Source organism: Falco peregrinus, chromosome Z (genome assembly GCF_023634155.1).
Source record: "Falco peregrinus isolate bFalPer1 chromosome Z, bFalPer1.pri, whole genome shotgun sequence".
In the NCBI taxonomy this organism is placed as follows: Eukaryota; Metazoa; Chordata; class Aves; order Falconiformes; family Falconidae; genus Falco; species Falco peregrinus.
In genome coordinates this window covers 24,622,833-24,647,731 of record NC_073739.1, presented here as the reverse complement: position 1 = coordinate 24,647,731, position 24,899 = coordinate 24,622,833, and the positions used below count along the sequence as shown (strand labels likewise).

General features: G+C 39.8%; 1 protein-coding gene across 2 annotated transcripts in view; it reads left to right on the top strand.

Moving 5' to 3' along the window:
• Positions 1-24,899, top strand: part of MAN2A1 (mannosidase alpha class 2A member 1) — a 127,800-nt gene that overhangs the window by 93,939 nt on the left and 8,962 nt on the right. For both annotated transcript variants that reach the window (XM_055790276.1, XM_055790277.1), the window contains exons 17-20: positions 2,971-3,104; positions 4,139-4,280; positions 8,123-8,256; positions 23,656-23,850. In XM_055790276.1, the coding sequence (XP_055646251.1) occupies positions 2,971-3,104; positions 4,139-4,280; positions 8,123-8,256; positions 23,656-23,850 (605 nt within the window). The remainder of the gene's footprint in view (positions 1-2,970; positions 3,105-4,138; positions 4,281-8,122; positions 8,257-23,655; positions 23,851-24,899) is intronic.

Below are 24,899 nucleotides of genomic sequence, written 5' to 3'. Positions count from 1 at the left end.
AAAAAAAAACCCAACTTACTGCAAAAATCAAGCTCAAGTTAAGAGGATGTTGACCTGGGTAATATCCCACATAGTCGGAGGTGCAAATCTTACCAAAGAGGCGTCCCTGCTTGGGAAGGAGAGAAGTCCGGCCCCATTGACCTGTCCCAGTACTTAGAGTTCTCATCCTTGGGGAAGGTGTTGGGGAAGATTGTAAAATGCCAGATTTTATGCTTGTGGTAAAGTGGCACTATAGTAAATTATTGTGTGCCAGTTGGCTCTTAACAGGGTGTCAGTTAGGAAGGTTAGTTGGACCCAATGGTTCAGCATGGAGCAGGGAGGATTCAGTACAGATACGGATTTATGGTTACATGTACCAGAGATGTCTTGGCCTTCGCTGGAGCAACAGCAGGCTGTGAGATCCCCGCCTCACTCTGAGCGTCAGTCAGTTGGTTTGTGTGTTGGACTGCATCCCTTACCTATTTTGTGAGATAGACACACCACTCAAGGCAAGCTCCCTGCTCCGCTTAGAGCTGAATACAGTTGTTCATTATTCAGTCAGGATGGGGCCAGGGGGAACACACTGCCACAACTATCTAGTTTTTTCTCTTTTTTTTTTTTCTTTTTTGCTAACTTTTATTTCATCACACTGTTTCAGTACTTAGACCATTACCTATCCAGTCATCATGGTGAAGTCCTGTACCATGCTCCCAGCTTTTACAAGGAAAAAATATGCAATTATTTAATATATTTTCTGTTCACTTTTATGGTGTGTTTTTTATTTTATTTTTTTCATATGAAATGGCCTTTTTCAAAGTTTAAAAATTGATGGCTTTGCATCGTCGTTTTGCTAGGTCTTCATCCTGGGTGTTGTAAGGGAAGTTATTTATATAGCATTACTTCATTTAAAAGAAGGTATCTTGAATTCATACAACATACGTACAGTAACAAAGAGTGTGGAGAGAAATAAATATGTCTATATATATACATATATTTCATTTTTGACTAAAGACCTGATACTCCTGTTGTAACCTGCCTGCTTGCCAGGGGGTGGAAAGCCTGATCGTGTGGCCAATCCAGCTGTTGGACAATGCTTCTGAGGCCTACAGCATTTTCAGCAGTTTTGGTAAAACACTGCTTTTTCCACTTTTGACTTCAGAATTCTGTTGATTTTGAGCAGATAATACTCTGGCTTGACAGCTCTGTTCAGTAACAGACAAATGAGTGATTTTTAACTTTTTCTGCTTCCTTTATCATGTGATTTTGGTATCAGCATGATTTTGTTACTTTTTTTATCAGAAGCTTCTTACGTTTCATTGTATTTTTGTATTAACTCACATTATGTAGTAGAAAATAGCTGAGGGTCTTGCATGGTCTGGTCATTTTAAAATTGAAGACTAAAATATTGTATTGTTCAGTGACCTCATACTTTACTAGTCCTACTTTAAAAGAGTTGGAAAATCTATGACTAGAAGTGTCAAAAGTGGAGCCATCCACTTTTTTAGGACTAAGTCTGGAAACATAGAAGTAATTACCTGAACATTTTGTTGTTGTTGTTGTTTAGCACTGTTATATAGTAGCTGTTGGTAAATTTAAAGTTTTAACAGTTGCTGGTACTGCTGCAGGTGGCATTCAGATTTTAAAAAAGATGAGGAAACAAATACAGAGCCTGACATCGTCCTCATTCAGGTGGCAAAGTCACAGCCTGACTGCATTTTACATACTAAACAATAGCATAAACATTGAAGCAGGTGGACACTTTCAGCATTCCATTGTGTAAATGTTTAGAGTATTTGTTTTAGAATTTGACTAAGACCTTCTTAAGGGAACTATTCCAACATACTCTCAAAACAGAACTGCTAAAAATATTTGAATACTACACGTGTAAAATGAAAAACAGTTCCGCTAACCTCAATCCATGTGCTCAGGAATCTAAGAATTTTATTTGAAGGTGTTTTGTCCTACTGCAAAAGATTCTGCAGTTCAGGAGCCCAAACCAATGAGCATGCCTCTGGGTCTTACTAGTTGACATACAGTGAACTGTTGGGGACAAAAATAACTAATACTTAGTATCTAAGATTCTTGACTACTGTCTTCAAGTTTTAAAGGACTGAGTAGTTTAATCAGTTCTTGGCTTTCTACTGTCTTCTGTTCATAGTCTGTCAGACAAGCACAATGTAATTTTGTCTCACTACAAAGAGATATTTCCTATCTCTGTTCTGCTTGGTGGAATTATTTTCACAATTGTTAATCCCATTAGACTACAGAAAGAGTAGAAGTGGTGATGCTGAGTGATGGTGTGATTCCAGTCCAAACTGTGTCTAGAGCTGTTTGAAAAGGTCATGTTATTAAAGGTATTTAATTTTAATGCAACACACTGTAGAAAGAATTACACTGAATATCTGTCTGCATTTTCAGGTACTTAATCATTCTTTTAATAAATAGGCATCTTTTTTCCTTTCAACAAAAACTTCTGTCCTGTTTGTGGTCATGTCAGTGTGCAGTTTCTTAATTCACTGTCCTTAAGGTAGATACTCCCTGTTTTGGTTAAAAAAGCTGACTGGTCTCCTGCTTAGTGGAACAATTGTTGTCAAGAAGCTGGTAATTTCCATCTTGTCTGTGAATGGCAACAGCTGCATTAAGAGTCAGTGGGAGAAGTAAATGCCTGGGTCTTGCTCCCAGCGTATTAGCTGCTGCTAAAGACAACACGTAACAGTTGTGTACTGTTTCCTGCTGATTTACCAGAACCCACATTTGTTACCATGAATAGATTGTGTTCTGCGTCACTGGAAGGTTTCAGACTGTCTATTCAATGAGCTATATCATATGGTACGTAACGGAACTGGCTTCAGATACCTGGTTAGATATAACAGAAAAGGAAAACTAGCAGGGGAAAAATAGATCATGGTGTTCTGGGACCATAGTCATTCTTATATATGTGGCAATCACTTTTAAAAATTGAGAAAATTTAAATGCATCTTTTTCATGTAGGTTTGGAAGGCCAGTCTGTTGAAGTTTCCAATATTGTGGATATTAGAGGAGAATATAATCGCGAGCTTGCAATGAGAATTTCATCTGACATAAACAGTCAAAATAGATTCTATACTGATCTTAATGGATATCAGGTAATTATTGTCCATTAATTACATAGGGTCTCAGTTTCTTACTATCTTAATACTTCCAACTGTAAGGAGTTTGCATCATACTAATCAAACTCATGTTAAACTCCACTAATTATTTAAAAGGAGAAAAGCTTTATAAATGTACCTATTACAGAATTTGATTTAGACCAGATGAAGTAGCAACTGTTTCCTTTCAAGGAGTTTAAATATTCCTTTATATCCTTTTTAACGTAAGTGTAATACAGCAAGTTATGACAAGCCACTGTGTAGTTGCTTGTATATTTGCATGCCTTCTTTCCCCTCTGGTTTGTCTAGTTAGAGCCCTTTGGGCAGCACAACACTTGATGTCCGTAAGGTCCAGCAACTCAGACCTAGAGAACAACTGCTTGCTGCTGTGGTAGAAATAAGTGATGTATTTTTCAAGTGTAATAACTTGGTCTCTTGGTAATGCATCTGATGAAAAATAGTCCAACTATTTTCTTTACTTGGACTCTGCAGCACATATGAAAGAAAGAAGATTTTTCTCTTCTTTGCATTCCTTCCTTGCTAGAAATAGTTTTGCAAATACATTGAAAACCATACCTGCTGACTAAAAAAATGCTGACTAAAAAAATAAAAAAATGAAAATAATTTTAATGCTACTACTAATTTTTCAGGTAAAATTCAAGAATTCCACTAGCACTTTAATAAGCTTCCTTTATAAATCAACAACTTTCTGCTACTTCACGGCTTGCTTTCTAGGGGAGAAAAAAATTTCTGTCATTCTATAACTGTGATTATTCTTTTTTTTGTAGGTTCCCTTGATGAATCTTTCAGGTTTTTTTAAAATATCCTTTGATCTAAAAGTACATTGAAGTTATCATTTCCAAAGTGGTAATTTTAGCCACAGATCTCCAAAAAGCTAAATAATACAGTCGATTGAATGCTTTGGTGCCGCTTGTGCTTCTAAAGCACATGGGATAAATGTCTGAAAAGGTCTTTGAAATTTAAATGTATAGAACGAATGTATTTTATTGAAGTTTGCGTTCATACTGCAGATCCAGCCCAGACTGACGATGAGCAAATTGCCTCTTCAAGCAAATATCTATCCAATGACTACAATGGCTTATATCCAAGATGTTGGCGTTCGTTTGACACTTCATTCAGCTCAGTCTCTAGGTGTTGCAAGCTTGAAAAATGGTAAGCATAAGATGTTAGATATTATAATGGCCTACCTTTCACTGCTGTCTGAAATAGTTCATTCAGAGATTACCATACTTACTAGCGTTTGAAGAAAGGAAACAGGTTTCTCCAGCTCTGACAAATTTTAGAATATATCCATAAGGGAGGATGTAGGGGTTGTTCCCACATGAGATCCTGTCATCTTCAATGGAAGATCTGTCTCAAACTAAAGCCAGAAGAAGGAGATTACAAAAAAGACAAAAGGAGCAATAAATTGTCAGAACCAGGTACTTTTCACCCAACAACTCTGATGGAACTGAAGGATGAAACAGCAAAGCTAAGCTTTTTTTCTCTTTTGTACTGTTCTGGTAGCAGAGAGCTTAAGATGCATAATGTGATGCTGATCTGTTTGGGTTTTTATTCATTTGTTTGCTTTAGGGTTGAAAGCACTAGTCTTAAGGTATACACAGTATAGCCTAAATCCCTGTCAAGGAAAACAGTAGAAGCTTTTTTGAAGACTAGAATTAGTGAAATAAAGGATAAAAATAACCCTGGGTATAAATCAACATACTTCTTCTGAAGGAAAATCATACCTCACAGATTTAATGGGAGTACTTTCAAAGAGCTTATGAATAAGATGACAAGAAAAATCAATTCATATTAAGAACTGGAAGAGAGGTGCAGTATTGCCCTCACAGCAGGGAAGGCTATGATGAACGGCCTGGAAGGCTGAAAGCAGGTCAGGTGTTCAGTCTATACTGCTACCAGTATATACCAGAATGCCAGAGGAGGCATTCAAATAAAGCTAGCAAGTGGTGGGCAAAATAAGGTATATAATCCATAATTTAAGATATATAATTCCTTGCTGTAATATATTGTGAGTTAATTTACACTGTTTCAAAAAACAATGGAGTGAATACTTAGAAGAGAAAAAGCCCATCAGAAATTACGCCAAAACCTACTTCCCAGTTTCTTTTCAGAAAAATGTCGTATTAATGTATTCTGACAAAAGGTGAATACAGTACTAGATCGATGGAAGTATTAGCAAACCTAATTAATTTTAGGGTGAAGAGTTAACACTGATCTGTAGGCCAATGCTTTAATAAAACGATAGTAGAAAATACAGCCTTTTGTTCCAAGACCACCTGATACAAGATCCAAAACACTTTTTTTCATGCCTTCCATTGCTAGAAACTAAATTACCTTTGGCCTGATGATGTTGTACCATCAAATGTTTGTAGGCACTCATAACATAGGTAGTGGAGACTAAATTAGTGTGCAGAGGCTCCGTTCCTTGTAATAGTGTCTGTTTTCACTCTTTAACAATCCTAGTCTCTGCATCACAGAGGAATGCAACATGTAAGTCCAGAGAGACCTGCACTGTCTGTCTTCAAGTTCGGAAAGTTAAGGCTAGCACTGTTTGCCATATTGCAGTTCAGTATCAGGGAGAAACTGGCTTTTTGTGAGCATTGGTTTCATACCAGTCAGAGGACATTAGAGGCTTTTCCCCTACTCCAGTTAAATAAAAGAGCAAAAGATGTATCCCATATCTGGTCATAGCAATAATTTCTTAACTATATCATTCTTTGGCAAGCTCTATTATGTCACACAAGGTTAAGCGATAGAAACATCAAATATTTATTCTGTATGCCCATTAAACAAAAGGAGAATGAATTCATCTGACTTGTTACCATTAGATAGTACTTCACAAAGCAACTGTGTTTACTACCTTTGTCCTAAGGCTATGTTGGACTCCTTAAGAGAGAGCAAATATGAAGCTGAAGGTTCTGTGGCTGCTGAAAGTCATATGCTTCATGACACTTCTTTTGAAGGCTCTTCAGGTTCTCAAAGAGATCCTGTAAGAAAATCCAAAACATTACAGATTAGGCAAGTGCCTTCAGTAGCTGTGTATCTGTGTGTCTAAAGGCATAAGCCACCATCTGAGATTTGTATGAACAGCCGATTGTTTCTCACTTCCCATTCTTGGATTAGAGACTGGTTCCTTACTATGGAGCAGTTAACTCTCATGCTGTGAGATGATCTCAGCAGTATGGAGAGTATTTCTTGCTGTATTGTCATCAGCCTTCAACATCAGCTTCTAAGAGACTTGATTAAAATCTGTAAAGTACATATGCCGCAACTGTATTCCTACTTCCCATCTCTTCCCATTTGTGGGTTTGGATGCATAATCATTTTTTAATGTTAGATGCTGAACATCTTCCACCTGGTAAATTCCATCTAGTTCTGCTCCAGTTTATGACTTAGTGGATTATCCTCCATGCCTCAGGGAAGACCTCCAGATAGATGGGATGCACCACTGTCATTTAGAGGTGGATTTCCCTGCAGTCTAATGTGTCATTAGTGGGGTAGATGGGGATCACTTATGTCCTGAAGCCTCATGCAATACACTTTTACCATTTGTAACCCAGAAATTTCCCTAAAACTTTTAAATCTTTGACGCGCTTTTGAAATGGTTTTTATCACTGACTTTAGCAGCACTGATTATTTTTGTTGTATTTGCTGTTCGCAATCACCTTAAGAATCGTAAAGCTTTGCTTTGTTGGCCTTCATTATCATAGTTTCTTGAAGAAAGTTGGAAAGATAGTTAGGTAGTTTTAGATCTAGAGCTTCTAACTTTTTTTTGAAAACTATGACAAAATTTTATTATAGGTTTGTGGTGGTTCTAGCTTTTTTCAGAGACATCGTATCTGTCTGTCAGGCCAGGTTCGTACAGTGTTCGTGCACTGTTCGTACAAAGACCATCAGTTTGAGGCACAGTCCTGGCCTTATACCTTACTTCAAAATGGTAATTTGTTTCTTACTCATTGCCAACTGACTTTTGTCCTGGATACAAAACATCTGTTTTTACTTGAGAGAAGGAAAGAAAAAGTATTCAGGAAAATCGGATGTGTATTTGTAGAAGAATGAAGAAGTATAAAAGAGACTGTCTCACTATGCAGCCATTCCTACTAGTTTAAATTGTGCATTTCTTACTTAGGAAACAAGTACTTCAGTCTTCAGTTTTATTTAGGAAGCAAGTATGCTTGTTTGAAGATTCCATGTGCAAAAACCATAACAGCCTTAATTACATATCTGAACTGGTTTCCCTCTGGAGGTATAATCCTGAAAAGATACGCATTTCATCTTCCGTAAGGCTATTTATGATTTAAACATCATGCTAAAAGAGCTATTCTGAATGGCAGTGCTACAGTTCAGTATAAACTCACAACTTTCTACTCAGTATTCATCTAATGCAAAGTTCTTTCCTACTCCCACAAGTGAAAATATCGTTACAGGGAGGAGTGATTGTGAGGTTTTATATACTCATATTGCCTACCTGTTTCTCCTTCTGCCTCCAACTGTGAAACAGAAAAAGGAAAAAGAGAGGTGCCTCTTTTATGGAGTGTAAGATGAAGAAAATTTCCTTTATGGAAGGTCTCTCTATACAGCTGCAACTACTCAGGGTGATTCTTCTCTTTGATCACTTGATGTGCCCAGCATCCTTGTTAAAAATAATAGTTAACAGTAATAACTTTTCATGTTAAACTTCTATTAAATTCCTTGTTAAAAATAATAGTTAACAGTAACAACTTCATGTTAAACTTCTATTTAGACTCCTATGTCAAAAATTTGTAGGACCTTCTGCTGAAAGACTTGTGAAAAATTTTTGAAAGGTTTTAAACAGATGAAGCCCAACTGTTTTCATATTCAGTCCTAACAGTATTGATCTGCTAATACTCCTCCATACTCAAGAGAAAAATGATGATTCTTTATAGTTATATTTCAGAGTATTTTTCTTAAGCTTAATAGAAGCTTTACATATTTTTGTTACTACTGTAATTCTTCTACTGATCTTTCAGGTCAGTTGGAAGTGATCATGGATCGTCGTCTTATGCAGGATGACAACCGTGGCCTTGGACAAGGTGTCCAAGATAACAAGATTACAGCTAATGTCTTCCGACTTCTGCTAGAAAGAAGACATGGAACAGATGTGGTAGGATTCAATGTCTGGATTTTTCTGGCTAATCAAGATACAAATATTTATTTCTGTTGCAGCAGCAGTGAACTCAGTAAAGAAATTATTCCATGAGCAGTAGAACTAAGGAAACAATAGTTTCCAAGGGAGTTTTGTCAACTTGCTTGCATATTCTTACTGGAAAGACTTAATCTTTCACTGTTCCTCACACAAACACCTGCAGTGTCTGCTTTCTCACTCACACTTCAACACATGTACTGTTGTGGCAGTCGTCCTTTTTCTTTTAATTTTATTTTTCTTTTTTTATGGAGGAAGCTTTGAAAAATGCTAATTAGCAAGTCTTCTGCTTCTTAACAAAATTAGCTGAATCTGGAAAAAGGTTCACAAATTATTTTGGATGAATAGATGGAAAGAGAAAACATAAATTTCATTTTCTTAGGAAATAAGATTTAAGTGGAAATATTTAGATGCCAGACATGTAAACCTTATCGCTTCATTATGGTTCTGGGAAAGTTGAGACCCATTTTTTTTGTAAGGGTGGGTTTTTTACTTGCACAGATCAGCTCAGTTTGCCTTTTTCTTTAGTCTTTTTAATAACTCTTCAGTTTTCTTTCAGTTCTTTGCATTTGCTCTCTTTGATTTTTTTCCCTATCGTTTGGGGGGGACAAAATAAGTAGTGTATCTTCATACTGAGGCAGTAGAATCATGATTACAGCACTGAGTATATTTTAAAATCATCACATAGATAAAGATGAGAGGTTGTATACTGAGCTGCTAATGAATATGCAGATAAATTGGAATTAACTCTGGTTTGTAATGGATATCATTAACCGCTGTGAGAGGATGATAATATCAGGCTTAAAGCTAATTTCCACCACTTAATGATTGACAGTGGTTTTTTCAGGTTGTACATGTTATTATGATTTTCTAGTTCATCATGTATAACACAGGCAGAATATTAACTACATTTATCACTGTGGTGTGCAAATACCAGAGCTAACTTAGAAGAAGCCAACTTGAGTTTTGTAGCAGTCTAGCTTTGATAACATTGAGCATCACCCAGCTTAATCTGCCTTTGTAAGAAGAAACCTGCAGAGATCTATACTGTCATAGAAAACTACTTTAGTACCCAGGGTAATTTGTGTGTTATTAAATTAGAATGTGAAGCTGGTAAGTCAGAATTATTGGACATGGAAATCTGTATTTACATTAGCAAATAATTTGAAAGAACAGGAGCAGATCAAATCAGTTAGTGCCACGGTGCTTGCATTGACGCTCTATGCCATTTTGCCGTGTTCCATAGAACCATAAAATAACTCACAAAGAGGTATCTCTGGAAGACTTCTAGTCCAGTCCCTGCTAAAAGCAGGTCTATTTTTGGATCAGAACAGACTTTAAAAACTGCCCAAAGGATCAGTCATCCATTGACTGTTAATGGAGATGTGAAGGGTTAGAGCACATTTGGTACATATGTCCAGGGAAGCTTCTTCGTTACTTCCTTCTAAAAGAAAACTATTCTATGCACACTGAGACTCATCTGCAAACTCACTCAGTGCCTGGTTGAGTTAGCTGTAAGTTTCATTTCAGAATGGCGCTGCTGCTTCAAACCAAAACACTCCTTTGGAAAATAGTTTTGAGTTTACCTTAGAACAAAGGCAGCCTAAACAGCTCTGAGATTATCTGGTTAGTGAAACATTTACATGTGTCTTTGCATACATTCATCAGTTTATTTGGGATACTAGTCAGATATCAGCTTAGTAGAATAACAATGTATTTCATTTTTCTTACTGAAATTTTTCTGACATATTTGAAAGATTCTGTGCAAGTTACTGAGAATCTTTCAAAAGAGGATGGACAGTTACCTGCTAAATCAAAAACATTTAAGGTGTTCTGGGGTACTTGTGTTCCAGCATCTGCCTGCCTTCCGGCTGACCTTTCCCGCTGAGCTTATAATAATTCTAAACAGCTGGAGAGTAAGCCTTTAAGAGCCATTGGTTCTTAGACCAAGGACTGTCCCTCTTGCACGTACTTGAAAAGAGGGGGGATCAAAGCTATGACAGAGTGGGAACAGCCAAAGAGGTGCTGATACCAACTGATACAGGGTGCACAACCCGCAGGAGCCAAGCAAGATCTTTTAAGGAAACGTTCTCTTTCTGGTGTTACATCTGGAATTCCCTTTTGCTGTTTCAAGAGTGTTCGAACATTTTGTTTTTCAAAATTTATATGAACATTGCTAACATTTTTGGATTCATGTAACTTTCGGATGTGTTAAAGTAAGGAAGGGTAGTAGTCCCCTTTCTGTTTTTTTTAAATGTACAAACATTTTTTAGTGCATTGTTACTTAGAAGGTAGTTGTTATAATAGTTTAAAAATAGCTCTGTCAGAAAAATTATGAAAAAATTATATGCAGTTTATAAATGTAATTGGCTGCAGGGTGACTCATACAGTGATCCTAATTTTGTTGTTGTCAAGCCCTATTTTGTTATTGACTTGAGGAACCATCGAACCTACAAGAGGAGAGAGAGTTTTGATCACTTGGCATCATTGCCAGTACAAGCTTTTTCTAAAGTGTATTCCAAAATATTTCATTCTGTGTTTTTTCAAAAACAGTTCTGAGGATCGGGGAACAGGATTTTTTCTGCTCTTTGGGAAACTTTCCCATACAAGGCGAGCATACGAAGTGTAGGATGTGCAATTCTTTAAAATTAAAATAAATGTTAATCACTTTTGTGGAGTTAATTTGGTTGTGACAATATCAACCAAAAGTTTCTTTTATTTTACATCGCTGAAATACTTTTTTCTTCCCCAACCACACACTTAACAGTATATTTTAATGGCAGACTCAAACCACATGAATGTCCTGAAGTGTAAAATTGACCTGTTCAGTGGGTAGATAGAATTCTTAATAACTGGTGGCATACTCAGGTAGCCTGTATTCTACTAAGTCCTTAATCCTGATGTTACCTGGGTTTTGGCTCATTAATTTAGCTCATCTAGCCAGTAATAAATACTCATGCTGATACTGCCTCTGTACAAAAGACTTCAGTTTGTTTTGTTTTGCTGAAGTTTTTAAATGTATTTTATTTCCCCCCTAAGCTGGATACTATAAAAGGTATATTCAGAGTGATGATATTGTTCATTAAGTAAGCTATGTATATGGTAAGAGCTGGGCAAATCTCATTTTACTTTACATTATACTCACCTGATTTCTTGACAACTTACGTTCTGCAGACCTACTTCTATTGATGTTGTTACTGTGTTTTGATACAATTTCTTTATACAACTACTTCCCCTCCTAGTAGATGTAACTAATTCTGCTTATATGTTCATTCTGTCTTGCAAGCATTTTTGGGGGTCTGCGTATCTTTTTGACTTCTATCCTAATACCTATTCTTTTTTCTGAGATCAAGCAAGAACTGAAGGCATTGCCTTTTTAAATTGAAGGGATTATTATTTAGCTGAGAATGAAGCTGAGTATAGTTATACGTACTTGCTTGTCAAAAGAGTAAATGTTTTTTCCTTTTTGAAAATACAGGCTCTTTATTTTACATTTATTATAAGTTGTGTTAAAAATAAGCATTGATGCTTTTTTAATGCCCAGGCCTTAGTGTGCTATATTAGTACAAGAATATGAATGAAATAAGATTTGTAGGAGATGGTAACAACTATTTCATCAATGACATAGCTGGAGAAAAGATGCCATGCCAGGCACACACTTTGTTCTTGAGATTCCTATTTCATAACTTGCCTTGGCTTGCTTAATTTATATAACTGGATTTATAGCCTAGTCTCAAGCAGAGAGCAAGGATTCATTGGCTCAAATAGCTGCTATGGTTTGGTGGAGATTTGTTTAGAAAAACAATGATACAGGCAGTTAATAAAACCACAAATATGTGGCAGTCAGGTAATCAAACTCCTCTTCTTCCACCATATACAACTATTCTTTTTTTTTCTTATTAAATATCTCTCAGTATTCGCTTTCTCTGAAAATATAAGCTTGGTGATACAGCTATGTCTGATTATTGAGTTGCATTTGCCACTTACCTGGTGTGTGTATTTATAATGCACATGTACATTTCACACAGTAGCTGTATTCTACACTGTGCATTGCTCTGCTATGTGTAACCACACCTTAACAGGCATAATTAACTCTGTTTCAAAAGAGCAAAAACTCACCATTGGTTTAACTATTACCGTTCAGAATCATTTTCAAGCCAGAGTGTGGCAACCTTAGATATTCTGATAGCATTTCTAGTTATGACTACCATAGTGAACTTGCCAAATCTATACAAATTCTTGAACTTTAAAGTTTGGGGGGTTTATGGTGGCCACAGAAGAAAACATAAATACATTTCCCGCTCTTCCTTTCACACAGAACACAATGCATTTTCTTCAGAGCCTTGCCACATATATTTAGTAAGGGAGGTACACTTATTTGTCGTTTCATTTGGAGAGAGATTCAGGTATGTGTTAGCTCTTTACAGCTTTGCTTAAAATGCTACGTTTAAATTATTATTACTGCTACTACTATATAGATGATACTGTATTTATTTTGCTGCAAGTTTTGTCTGCTGCTCAAGAACAGCATTTCCATGTCTTATTTACCTACAAATACTATCTCTTTTCAGGTCAGCACTGTCCTTGTTTTTATGCTAGGGCACCTTACAGCTTAATTTCTTTGAAATACTGTTTTTCCTTGACACTGACAAAGGTATGTTGCAGAAAGTTTCTAAATAAAGATGGATTTATCTCTAACCTCCATTCATGTGATACTGCCTAAAGCTGTAGCGACTGAATGTTCTCACCCTACAGCAGGGCAGCAGCCATGTGTAGCTGGCTTGTGGTGAAGTAGGCAGTACAGAGGACTGCCTTTCTCTGATTTCTGGTCTTACAGCTATGTCTCTTGTGGGTTTTTTTCATCTATGTAGGTAATCCCTACAGTGAATTACTTTCCTTTGGTTGTTTTTATTTGTCTTCATTTGTGCGTACCTGTCTGCCAGTTCTGTTTAGAAAGAAGGTATTTTATTTCAATGGTATTCAAGCTCGGTGTCTCAACTTTTAGCCAATGTAATTCACCAAAGCAGACGGGTAGACCTCTTCAAAGTCTTTTCTCAGCTTCTCTGGGCTAGTGAAGTTTGAGGTCTTAAATTTAAACCTTTCTGTATCACCACTTCTAGGAAGGCCTACTGATTCCTCCTGCAAGCTCTGGTGGTAGGGCAGAATCCTTAAGAAGGGAGGTCTGCAAGTCCAGCTTCTTCTGGAAGTTAAGTACTCACAGGGGATAATCTCCTTGTACGTTGAGCAGCAGACTTCCAATGAAGATAGCCTCTCTGGAGGACAAAACTTAGAAGATACAGTTATGTAGTTTCTGTCTTTATCATCAGTTTGGTGACTGACTTCCTCATCAGAGCAGCATTCCAGAAAATTTCTTATCACTGTGTTCTGCCATCATTGGGAACAGGATAGGCTCTTCCCAGTCAACAGGAAAAACCTAGCACTGTGTATCTTCCACAGTTTTGGCATGGGTTATTTATTTAGGCATTAAGTCCTTCCTCCTTCCTTCTGCACCATTATTGAACAATATGTAAGGAGGGGCTATAACTGAAGTATAAAATACTTATATTGTTGAGAAAAGCATGTCATGCTGTCTATCTGCTTTTGTGATCCCTTTCATCCAGCTATACTGATGACTGCATATTTGTCAACCTCAGTGTTGTGCTTTATGGTGGTGTGCTTATGGTTACGGTGACTATACTTTCTTTGCCATCTGCACTCTTCTGTAGACCAGCGAGCAACTGTGCTCCAAATGATCGGTTTACAAAACATGATTGCTATTATGGCATCTGATTAAAGACTAACTAAATTAAACATGATGACCTGACAGTAATGGAAGGAACAGTGGTAGGTGGAGGAAGCTAAAGAACGTAACTAGGGAGGAGTGGAGCATGCCAAACTGGCTGCTCCTGAGACCATGAAACGAAGAAGGTTAGATTGTTCCTGGTGTGAAACTCAACAAGATAACTCACCAGAAATCACTTTCTGCAGACTATAAGGGCTTTAGTGCCTAAAGGGGTTCAGGACTTAGAGGATTTGGAGGAAGGAGAAAATTTTGGAACCTTTTTTTTTTTTTTTTCTTTCCTCCAGAAGCTTGTTATGAGATGCTCAGTGGAAGGCACATAGGACAGGGAGGAAGGATCGAAGAGGAACAAGTGGGAAAAATGGGGTAACAGGGGCATAAAATGTCCCACGGACTGGAAATGGGGAAACATAACCCCCATTTTTAAAAAGGGAAATAAGGAAGACCTGGGAAACCACAGATCAGTCAGTCTGACTTCAGTGTCTGGCAAGATCGTGGAGCAGATCCGCCTGGAAACTACACCAAGGCAAACAGAAAATAAGCAGGTGATTGGTGACAGCCAACATGGCTTCACTAAGGTCTAATCATGCCTGACAGATTTGGTGGCTGCCTCATGGCAGCATTGATAGATGAGAGAAGAGTGACTGATGTCATCTGCCTGGACTTATGTAAAGCTTCTAACACTATGACACTGTCCCACACAACATCCTTGTCTCTAAACTGGAGAGACATGGTTTTGACAGGTGGACTGCTCAGTGGATATGGAATTGGCTGGATGGTTGCAGTCAGAGAGGTGAACGGCTCAGGATCCGACTGGAGACTGGTGATGAGTGCTGTTCCTCAGGGGTCCACACATCTTTGTAGGCCACACGGACAGTGGGATCAAGTGTACCCTCAGCGAGTTTGCCGACGACACTAAGCTGAGTGCTGTGGTCAGTACACTGGAGGGAAGGGATACTGTCCAGAGAGACCTTAAAAGGCTGGAGAAGTGAGCCTGTGTGAATCACGTGAAGTTCAACAAGGCCAAGTAGAAGGTCCTGCACCTGGGTAGGGGCAACCCTCAGTATCAATACAGGCTGGGCACAGAATGGATTGAGAGCAGCCCTGAGGAGAAGGACTTGGGGATGTTGGTGGATGAAAAGCTCAACATGGCCCAGCGATGTGCACTGGCAGCCCAGAAAGCCAGCCAAATCCTGAGCTGCATCAAAAGAAGCATGGCCAGCCGGTTGAGGGAGGTGGTTCTGCCCCTTTAGTCTGCTCTCTGAGACCCCACCTGGAGTACTGTGTTCCACTCTGGGACCCCCAATGTAAGAAGAACATGAACCTGTTGGGCTGAGTCCAGAGGAGGGCCACTAAGGTGATCAGAGGGCTGGAGTACCTGTCCTATGAAGACAGGCTGAGAGAGCGTGGGTTGTTTAGCCTGAAGAAGAGAAGGTTCCGAGGAGACCTTACAGCAGCCTGCCAGTACCTAAAGAGGGCTTGTAAGAAATACTGAGACAGAGTTTCACAAGGGCCTGTAGTGATAGGACAAGGGGGAATGGTTTTAAAGTAAAAGAGGGCAGATTTGGATTAGATATTAGGAGGAAATTTTTTATGGTGAGGGTGGTGAGACACTGGAATAGGTTGCCCAGAGAAGTTGTGGATGTCCCTTCCCTGGAAATGTTGAAGGCCAGGTTGGATGGAGCTTTGAGCAACCTGGTCTGGTGCAAGGTGTTCCCTACCCATGGCAGGGGCATTGGAACTAGGCCTTTCCAACCCAAACCATTCTATGATTCCATGATTATGTGATACAGGGGTTTGATCAAGTCCAGTGCTTGATCACCACAGGCTATCTTGTATTCTTATTAAATGTTTTCTGTCTGAGCACACAAACTTTTCTGAATCTGTGTGAGTCATTAGCCAACTTCAGGTAAGAGCAGGAACCAAGTAGAATAAGAGGCCTGTGTGTCAGCTGTTGGCGGGATGGAGGGGAGGAGAGAGAGAGATCATGGGACTGAGGGACCAGTGCAACTGGTGCCAGTTGCTGGCAAGACCTACGTTTTCTGTGTGTGCATGTAAACTGCTAGCAAACTTCAAGTTGGCACCTGGAAGGGTGTGAGGTCTGAATGGGTGAATGGTTAAAAAGCCTGCAGTCCAGGCCTCGTTGTCAGACAGACTTAAAGTCCACACTGATTTTTGAGGGATCAGTGGTTGTTAAGTGTACTTGTGAATCAAGAAATTGAGCGTCTTTGCCTAGTGAACTTCAGACCTCATCAGCTGGAGGGCACAATCACACACAGATTGGCTGTTCTTCTCATGTTACACAAATGCTCTGTTTTATGCCGATGTTTCTCTCTGCTCACCTACATGGCTGGTTGTGTGTGTGCATGCTTATGGGGAAGGCATGCACTGCCTTTCTTTTGCCTGGTCTTAGAGGAGCAGAACCACAGCAGGCTTCCATCTATTTGACCTATGATGAGAGGAGTCCTGTCATCTTACAGACTACCAAATTTGCCTGTAGCAGATTGGGAAGAACTAATCCTGTGCATCCAGATTTCCCTCAGTTTGGTTACCTGTAGCAGTCCCAGGTTTCCTCACCTGCAGTCTCAGTGCCAGGTGAGAATCCACAGGCAGATCATACATCCATACCTGGAGGACTTTCAGAACTTGTCAGACTTCGATTATTCTTTACAGTGCACTACTTCGGATGGATTTGAAATAAGTGCATCTGATTTTCACTTGGTGAGGTAACAGCCAGGCTGTCTTGTGCGTAAAGCCTCCAAATAAGTTAAAACCATTTACTGCTTGATGTCAGTTTCATGAATTTGACTAGTATCAGTCTCAAATAAAAACTGAATTTCTCTTCCAAGTTGGGAACTTTAGGGCAATGTGTGTACAATAATGTTGTGCAATTTTCTCACTCTCTTCCTGTTTACAGACACCTTCTTCCCCAAGTGGGAAGCATATTAAGTATTCAGAATGTTTGCATTCAGGGAAGAATGTGTACTTTTAAAGCTAATGCATTTGTCCTACCTGTCACTTATTTTTGTCATGCATTTTAAAACTGAATATTCACATGGTCAATATGTTGTCTGCCATTTGGTTCTCATCTATAAGCAGGCTGGTACAGTATTACCAAGCCAGTTTCTCCTGTAGAAGCAGCATCTCATCAAACATGCAAGGGGATTGTCAATCTTTGTACAGAAGGAAACAAGGTTTTTTGTTTGTCTTTCGGAAGCTTTAGATTCTTTGACTGACACATCTCGGCTATTATCAGTAACTAGATTATGACTGAGATATTTAATAATATTGTCTGCCGATGCTTTGGGACTGGAGATGCTCTGAAGAGTCTTTTTACTCCACAGATTAGATTTTCCAATCCAGAAATATTCTTGTTTGAAGAGCATTGCCAGTTGGTTTTCCGAATGTCTTGACAGAGAAAGCTGATAAAAACTGTTTCATCACACCACATGAGAGACAATCAGAGATCTGTGTGTGGTCGCAGGGCCATGATCTCGTTGCAATTACAGGGACACGCTGGGACAGCTCGCACGACTGGAACTCTGCCATGGGTGGCTATGTACCTTTTAGGAAAGACAGGCCAGCGGGGTGAGGTGGTGGAATTGCTCCTCATGTGAGGGAGCAGCTGGAATGTATCGAGCTCTGCCTGGGGGTGGATGCAGAGCGAGTCGAGAGCTTATGGGTAAAGCATTAAGGGGCAGGCCAGCACGGGGGACACCGTTGTGGGTGTTTGCTGCAGGCCATCTGATCAGGGAGAGGAGCTTGATGAGCCCTTCTACAGACAGTTGCAGGTAGCCTCACAGTCGCAGGCCCTGGTTCTCATGGGGGACTTCAGCCACCCGATACCTGCTGGAAAGACAGCAGAGCTGGGAACACACAGCCCAGGAGGTTCCAGCAGGGCATTGATGATAACTTTGTGGTGCAGATGGTGGAGAAACCAAGAAGGCAAGGTGTGCTCCTGGACCTTGTACTCACAAACACAGAAGGACTGATTGGGGATGTGAAGGCTGGGGGCAGCCTTGGCTGCAGTGACCATGAGAGGGTGGAGTTCAGGATCCTGCGTGAAGGAAGCAGGGCAATAAGTAGGACTGCAGCTGTGGACTTCAGGAGAGCCAACTTTGGTCTCTTCCAGGACCTGCTTGGGTCAGGGGTCTAGAAAGTACGGTGGTCCAAGAAAACTGGCTAATATTCAAGCATCTCTTCCTCCAGGCTCAAGATTTGTGCATCCCTATGAGTATGAAATCAAGCAAGGTGGGCAGGAGGCCTGCATGGATGAGCAATTTGCTTCTGGCAAAAAAAAAAAAAAAAAAAAAAAAAAAACCAGAAGAAAGGAGTTTATGAATTGTGGAAATAGGGACAGGCCACTTAGGAGGAATACAAGGATGTTGTCAGAACATGTAGGGAGGCAACGAGGAAGGCTAAGGTCTATTCAGAATTAAATCTGGTGAGGGATGTCAAGGACAAGAAGGGCTTCTTCAAGTACATCAGTAGGAAAAGGATGACTGGGGAAAATGTGGGCCTGCTGCTGAATGGGGTGGGTGCCCTGGTGAGGAAGGACACAGAGAAGGTGGAGTTACTGAGTGCCTTCTTTCCTTCAGCCTTCATTGCCCAGGCCAGCCCTCTGGTTTCCCAGGCCCTGGAGGCAAGAAAGGAAGTCTGGAGAAAGGAAGATTTTCCCTTGGTTGAGGATCATGTTAGAGGTCACTTAAGCAAACCTGATACCCACAAATCCAGGGGCCTTGGTGGGATGCACCCCCAAGTGCCGAGGGAGCTGGCAGGTGTTATTGCTGAGCCGCTCTCCCTCATCTTTGAAAGGTCCCGCAGGACAGGAGAGGTGCCCAAGGATGAGAGGAAAGCCAATGTCACTCCATTCTTCACAAAGGGCAAGAGGGAGCACCCAGGAAACCACAGGCCAGTGGAGGAAAAGAAGGTTATTAGGAGCAGTCAACATGGATTCACCAAAAGAAAATCATGGCTGACCAACCTAACAGCCTTGAGTGATGGAATGACTGGCTGTCCCCTAGATGAGGGGAGAGAAGTATATATTGTTTACCGTGACCTCAGCAAGGCTTTTGACACTGTCTCCCGTGACTCCCTCACAGGTGAGCTCAGGCAGTGTGGGTCAGGCGAGTGGATGGGGGGTGGACTGAGAACTGGCTGGTGGCAGAGCTCAGAGGGTTGTGATCAGCGCTGCAGAGCCTGGCTGGAGGCCTGTGGCTCACGGTGCTCCCCAGGGGTCAGTGCTGGGCCCAGTCCTGTTCAGCTTGTTCACCAGTGACCTGGGTGAAGGGGCAGGGTGTCCCCTCAGCACGTTGCTGATGGTGCAGAACCGGGAGGAGCGGCTGATGCACCAGAGGCTGCGCTGCCATTCAGGGAGACCTGGTCAGGAGAGCTGGGGCAGAGGGACCTCATGGAGCTCAACAAAGGCAAGTGCAGGGTCCTGCCCCTGGGGAGGGACAGCCCCAGGCACCAGCACAGGCTGGGGTGACCTGCTGGAAGGCAGCTCTGCGGAGAAGGACCTGGGAGTGCTGGTGGGCAGCAAGGTGCCCGTGGGCCAGCAGTGTGCCCTGGTGGCCACGAAGGCCGGTGGGATCCTGGGGGGCATCAGGAGAAGCGTGGCCAGCAGGCCGAGGGAGGTGATCCTCCCCCTCTGCTCTGCCCTGGTGGGGCACATCTGGAGTGCTGTGCCCAGTGCTGGGCTCCCCAGTTCAGGAGAGACAGGGAACTACTGGAGAGGGCCCAGCGGAGGGCTACGAAGGTGATGAGGGGACTGGAGCATCTCCCTGATGAGGAGAGGCTGAGGGAGCTGGGCTGTTTGGCCTGGAGCAGAGCAGACTGAGAGGGGATCTTACCAATGCACACAAACACCTTAAGGGTGGGCGTCAGGGGGACGGGGCCAGGCTCTTTTCAGTGGTGCCCAGCGACAGGACAAGGGGCAACGGGCACAAACTGCAACACAAGAAGTTCCTTCTGAATGTGAGGAAAAACTTTATCTTGAGGGTGCCAGAGCCCTGGAACAGGCTGCCCAGAGAGGTTGTGGAATCTCCATCTCTGGAGACATTGTAAATCTGCCTGGACATGGTCCTTTGCATCCTGCTCTGGGTGAACCTCTTTTAGCAGGGGCTTGGGCTAGATGGTCTCCAGAGGTCCCTTCCAGCCCCAACCGTTCTGTGATTATGTGAAAGTGACAGAATTTTTCTTTCCAGGAATAATCCAGATGGTTTGGTATCAGACTGTTTTGATCTGCATCCCTTCATTTAGCAGGGCTAGAATTCTGTTTCCAGATTCTGTTGCAGTGTACTGACATCTGAAGTCAGCATCCATGTTTCAACATGTTAGATCAGATAGTTGGGTGCTAGTGGGGTTCTGGAGTTACAATTAGAGTTCTTTCCCAATTAGGGTTTTTCATAGCAGATAACAGTCTAGAAGAAGAGTAAATAGTGAAGATTTATGGTTTGATATTCTGTCTGCCACAGTTTTCTTAGTTTCACATGGGAGATTTTAGACTACTTGCCTGTGTTGAAAAGCTAGTTTCTGTTAGCTCAGTTGAAGTCCAATTATCAACTGCTTCAGCTGTACTTTCTTCTGTACAGTATTTTCCATTTCTTTCGTCCATTCAATTACTGAATGATTTCTGAAGAGTCTAATGACTATTTTTTGCCTCTAATTAGGGAGCTTGGTTCCTCAATTTAAACTCTTAAAAGAAAACCCCTTGAGTCTTTTCTTCATCTTTTCCATCTTCTATTGATAAAATAGCTAATTTCTGATTTAAGAGCACTTTTTATAGATGAGGCCATTCTTGCAGCTTGTTGCAAATGGTAACCTAAGGTCCTACTGGAGTGCGGCTGATCGGTTTGTTTTTCCTCAAAATTAGTTTAGAATTATGCACCTTACTTTTGGTGACAAGGAAAGATCCTATATGAGGATTTGTTTACATCTATTGCACAGTCACTAGGGTGGTATTTCAACATAGTTTCCAATTGGATAACTGTATACGAATGTTCTGTAAGGTAGTTTAAAAAGTCAGTATTTGCTCTGATTGAAGCTTATTAAGCCGGCGCTCAGCTTTATCAGTGGCATTCATCAGAATCTTGCCAGTACATCGTGTTTGTGAGGCTGCCAGTGGAGCTCCATTCACACTGAGTCCTAAACACTGTCACTGAAGTTGAGGATATAATGCCACTTTTGAGAGAGTAGTACTTTAATTAGATGGAGACTGTGGGACTGCATCTTCTGACTTACCAGCAGCAGGGTACTGCTGAAAACCACCCACACAGTGATTGTGCATATAGAGTAACTGTTCTTCCAAATGTTATTTTTCAGTCACTCATCTCGTAGCAAACTGCATCCCTTCTCCAAGTAATGAGTTGGGATGTCCTACGGTGAGAATTACCATGTAGAGGAAAGTTTTTTTAAAAAAATAGTTGTTTCTGAAGGCTCACCTTTCTTCCTCTTTCCAGCTCCTTGGAGTTCCTTAAATCTGAGTAATCTGGAGTTGAGGGGAACTGTGTTGGCTATGAGGCGTGCACTTCTTTCTGCACATGTTTATGGTGCATGTTAGGCAGTGGTTGAAAGTAGAGAAGAAAATGGATGAACGTGAATGCGCTAGTCAAAATTGCTAATCTCAGATGCTTTGAGTGTGAATGCCTGTTATTTAAAAGTGCATGTGAAAAACTGATCTCAAGTAACTGTTGTTGCTGGACTGTAGTTCTGTCTTCTGTTACTTCTCAGGTAACATGCCTAGAACTATGAAGCAGTTGCAAGGGTTTTTTGATACCTTTTAAATATATAATAGGATGAATAAATTATTTGAGAGATTCATGTGTAGTTTGTAAGATATTCTAGGACACCTTTTTTAAGTTCTCAGATGCAAGCAGTGAACTTTAAAAAGAAAAATGACTGAATAAGAAGAGAATTGATAATAAAACATTTTGACTGACTTTAGCACATCTGTGGCAATGGAGTTAATGGTGTTCCTTTTTAAGGTGAAACAGTGAATTCTTCTTTGAAAGAACATGTATATGCACATTTTCCTTGTGGGCAGAGTGTGCGTACAGTCACTTGAACTGAAGACTTTTAGCTTTAATTGTAAGAGAAAGCTTGCTCATACTTTAACTGGAAAAGAAGAAAATCCTGACAAGGAAGTTTGCCGGTGATGCTGAACTATTCAAGATAACAATAATAATAATTAAAAATAAATGAAGGCAAACTTAGGAACTGGAGGACTTAAGACAGATTAAGCATGCAGTGAAGTGGCAGATGGAATTCAATCTAAAGAAGCGTAGTGGGGCGCATGGAGGAGCAATCCTCTACAACTATCAACAACTACCATTTTTGGAAAGTAAATTGGGAGTCATAATAATCTATAAAAAAAACTAGCCTCAGTGCTTAGTAGCTACCAAAGAGGCAAACAGTCATTACTAAGAAAAGCACCAAGAATAAACCAGAAATTATCATCTTGCATCAATTCAACTCTGGCATATTTTCAATTGCTACACTGTCAGATGTATTTAATACTACTGCATAGGTATAAATAACTATGCATACATGCGATACACACCCCAAAACAGGAATTACTGTTGTGGTTGTCCATTATAAGCTGATAAATAATCCTCCCCTTTGCTTTAAGTGTCTCCCATTTATTTTTTAGTTCCATATTTTAAGCCTATTGTAAAATGCAAATTTAAGATATTGGTGCTTAAGATACTATGTTTTCAGTAAACTTTCTGCAAAGTTTTCACTGAAAGTCACTTATTTAACTATAAACAAGCTGACGTTATAAAACAGAAATTGCCTTTTGATAAAGTTCCTTTATTTTCTTTTCTGGCTTCTATAGAGCTTTAACTAGCTGTTGTAAATATGTAGGACTTGGTCATCTTGGGTTTGTAATGCAGCTTCTGCAGCCATGTAAAAGCTGCAAATGAAAACCTGGAAAGGTACAAAATTTGCAGAATCTTGGGAGAGAGTCCATTCAGTTCTTGCTGGCATGATGTTGAAATAAAACTGCTGAAAGAAATTGTTTGCATTGCGGACCAAGCCAAAGATGCTTGTTGCAGATTCTTCCAGCTAACAGTTTTAAGAAACTAGATATTAAGAGAAAGAGGGTTGTAGAATTGAAGTTAAATGAATCTGAAGAAAATAGAAAAAAAATACAGGACAGAAAAATTATGCAGAAAAGGAAGCCTGCAAAAGACTAGCTGGCTGTCAGTATTCAAGTAGGTACTGAATGTAGGAGTAACTTGCTAAAGTAGTAGCTAGTTTCTCTAAACTGCATTGTTTACATGTCAAGGGCCAACACAGAAAACTGAGGGATGTTGTAAAATGAGGTGTCATCTAATGATAATTTTGGAAGATGTACTAATGATTCATAAAAATAGGTAGTATACCTAGTAATAGAAGAGAATTAGTGGATGATCAGAGGTTTCCAAAAGTAATTAAATGGACATTCTGTAAATTATAATTTTCTATTAAATTAATGGAATCATATATAAAGTGGGTTTCAAAATTTAGACATCATGGTGTATTAACTTGATTTTACAAATGTTTTTTGCATTTTGCAGAACGAAGAGAAGGCATCAGTCAGTTTCCCTTCGCTTCTTAGCCATATGACTTCTTCTTTCTTAAATCATCCTGTAATTCCAATGACAACATATGCAGATTCAGGTGTCCCAGAAATGCTAAATACTTTTTCTCCACTCATGTCATCCATGCCTTGTGACATGCATATAGTCAACCTGAGGACAATCCAATCAAAGGTAAGGCCAAACCACTGCTTTTATGATATAGCTTATATTATATATATATGAATTATTATATATATGATATAAATTATGATATAGCTTATTATTATAGTCTAAACAAGTATTTTATTCTAAGAAAGTAATTTGCGGGGTTTTTTTAATATGATACCATAAATTGCGGTGTGATGACTAGTTCTTGTTAATTCTGTAAGCGCTAGAAATTTGTGTCTGAAAAATGTGAAGTATGGGAATTGCTTTTTCACAAAATACTAATATGCATAGTGCATATTCTGTCTCTGGAGGGGGCATATTTCAACGTTTTCCCAAAGTTTAAGAGCAGAAAGGTTCATATACTTTGGCCTCTTTTTTATTAAGAATGAAATTTAAGGTCATTAGGCTTTGTTCTGAGTACAGTAACTTGTGTTTTTAATAAAGTCTATAGTTTTAAATCCATCTGATTCTATTTGGAAGATTTAAAGAAAAACTACCACATCTTAACATCCATAGGAATAAATTGTTAAAATATTTTAAGGCTTAAATACAAGACCTATTGTAATTATTCTAACATCAATTTACAATTCTTGGTTCCTGGGAAATTGTTCTCTGGTAGGTTTACAAAAAAAAAAAACCAAACAAAAAAACCCACAAAACAACCAAAAAACCCCACCTCAAACAAAAAATCTGTTCTGTACTCAATAACTTACACAACTGTAACCATCATATTTCAAATTTCTTTTTAATAAACTATAGAAGTAGAACTGTTTGTGCATCCTTCTTCCACCAGCTCTTGTGCAAATTCTTTTCAGGTTTTCAACACCTTTTAAAATGCGGGTATATTTACTTTATGCTCCATTGCAGTATCACTCATCAGTGCTGTTACCATAGATTAAATCCCTTTTTAATTCTGCCATGCTTACATACTTAAAAACTACAGTTGTCTCTTCTCCCTTAGTCTCTGTGGTGGCTGAAGTAGAACTGCACATCTATGATAACCTCAGATTATATCCTCAGATTATATTCAGTTTATCATAGTTATTCATTTTTAGTCTTCATCATTATTTTAA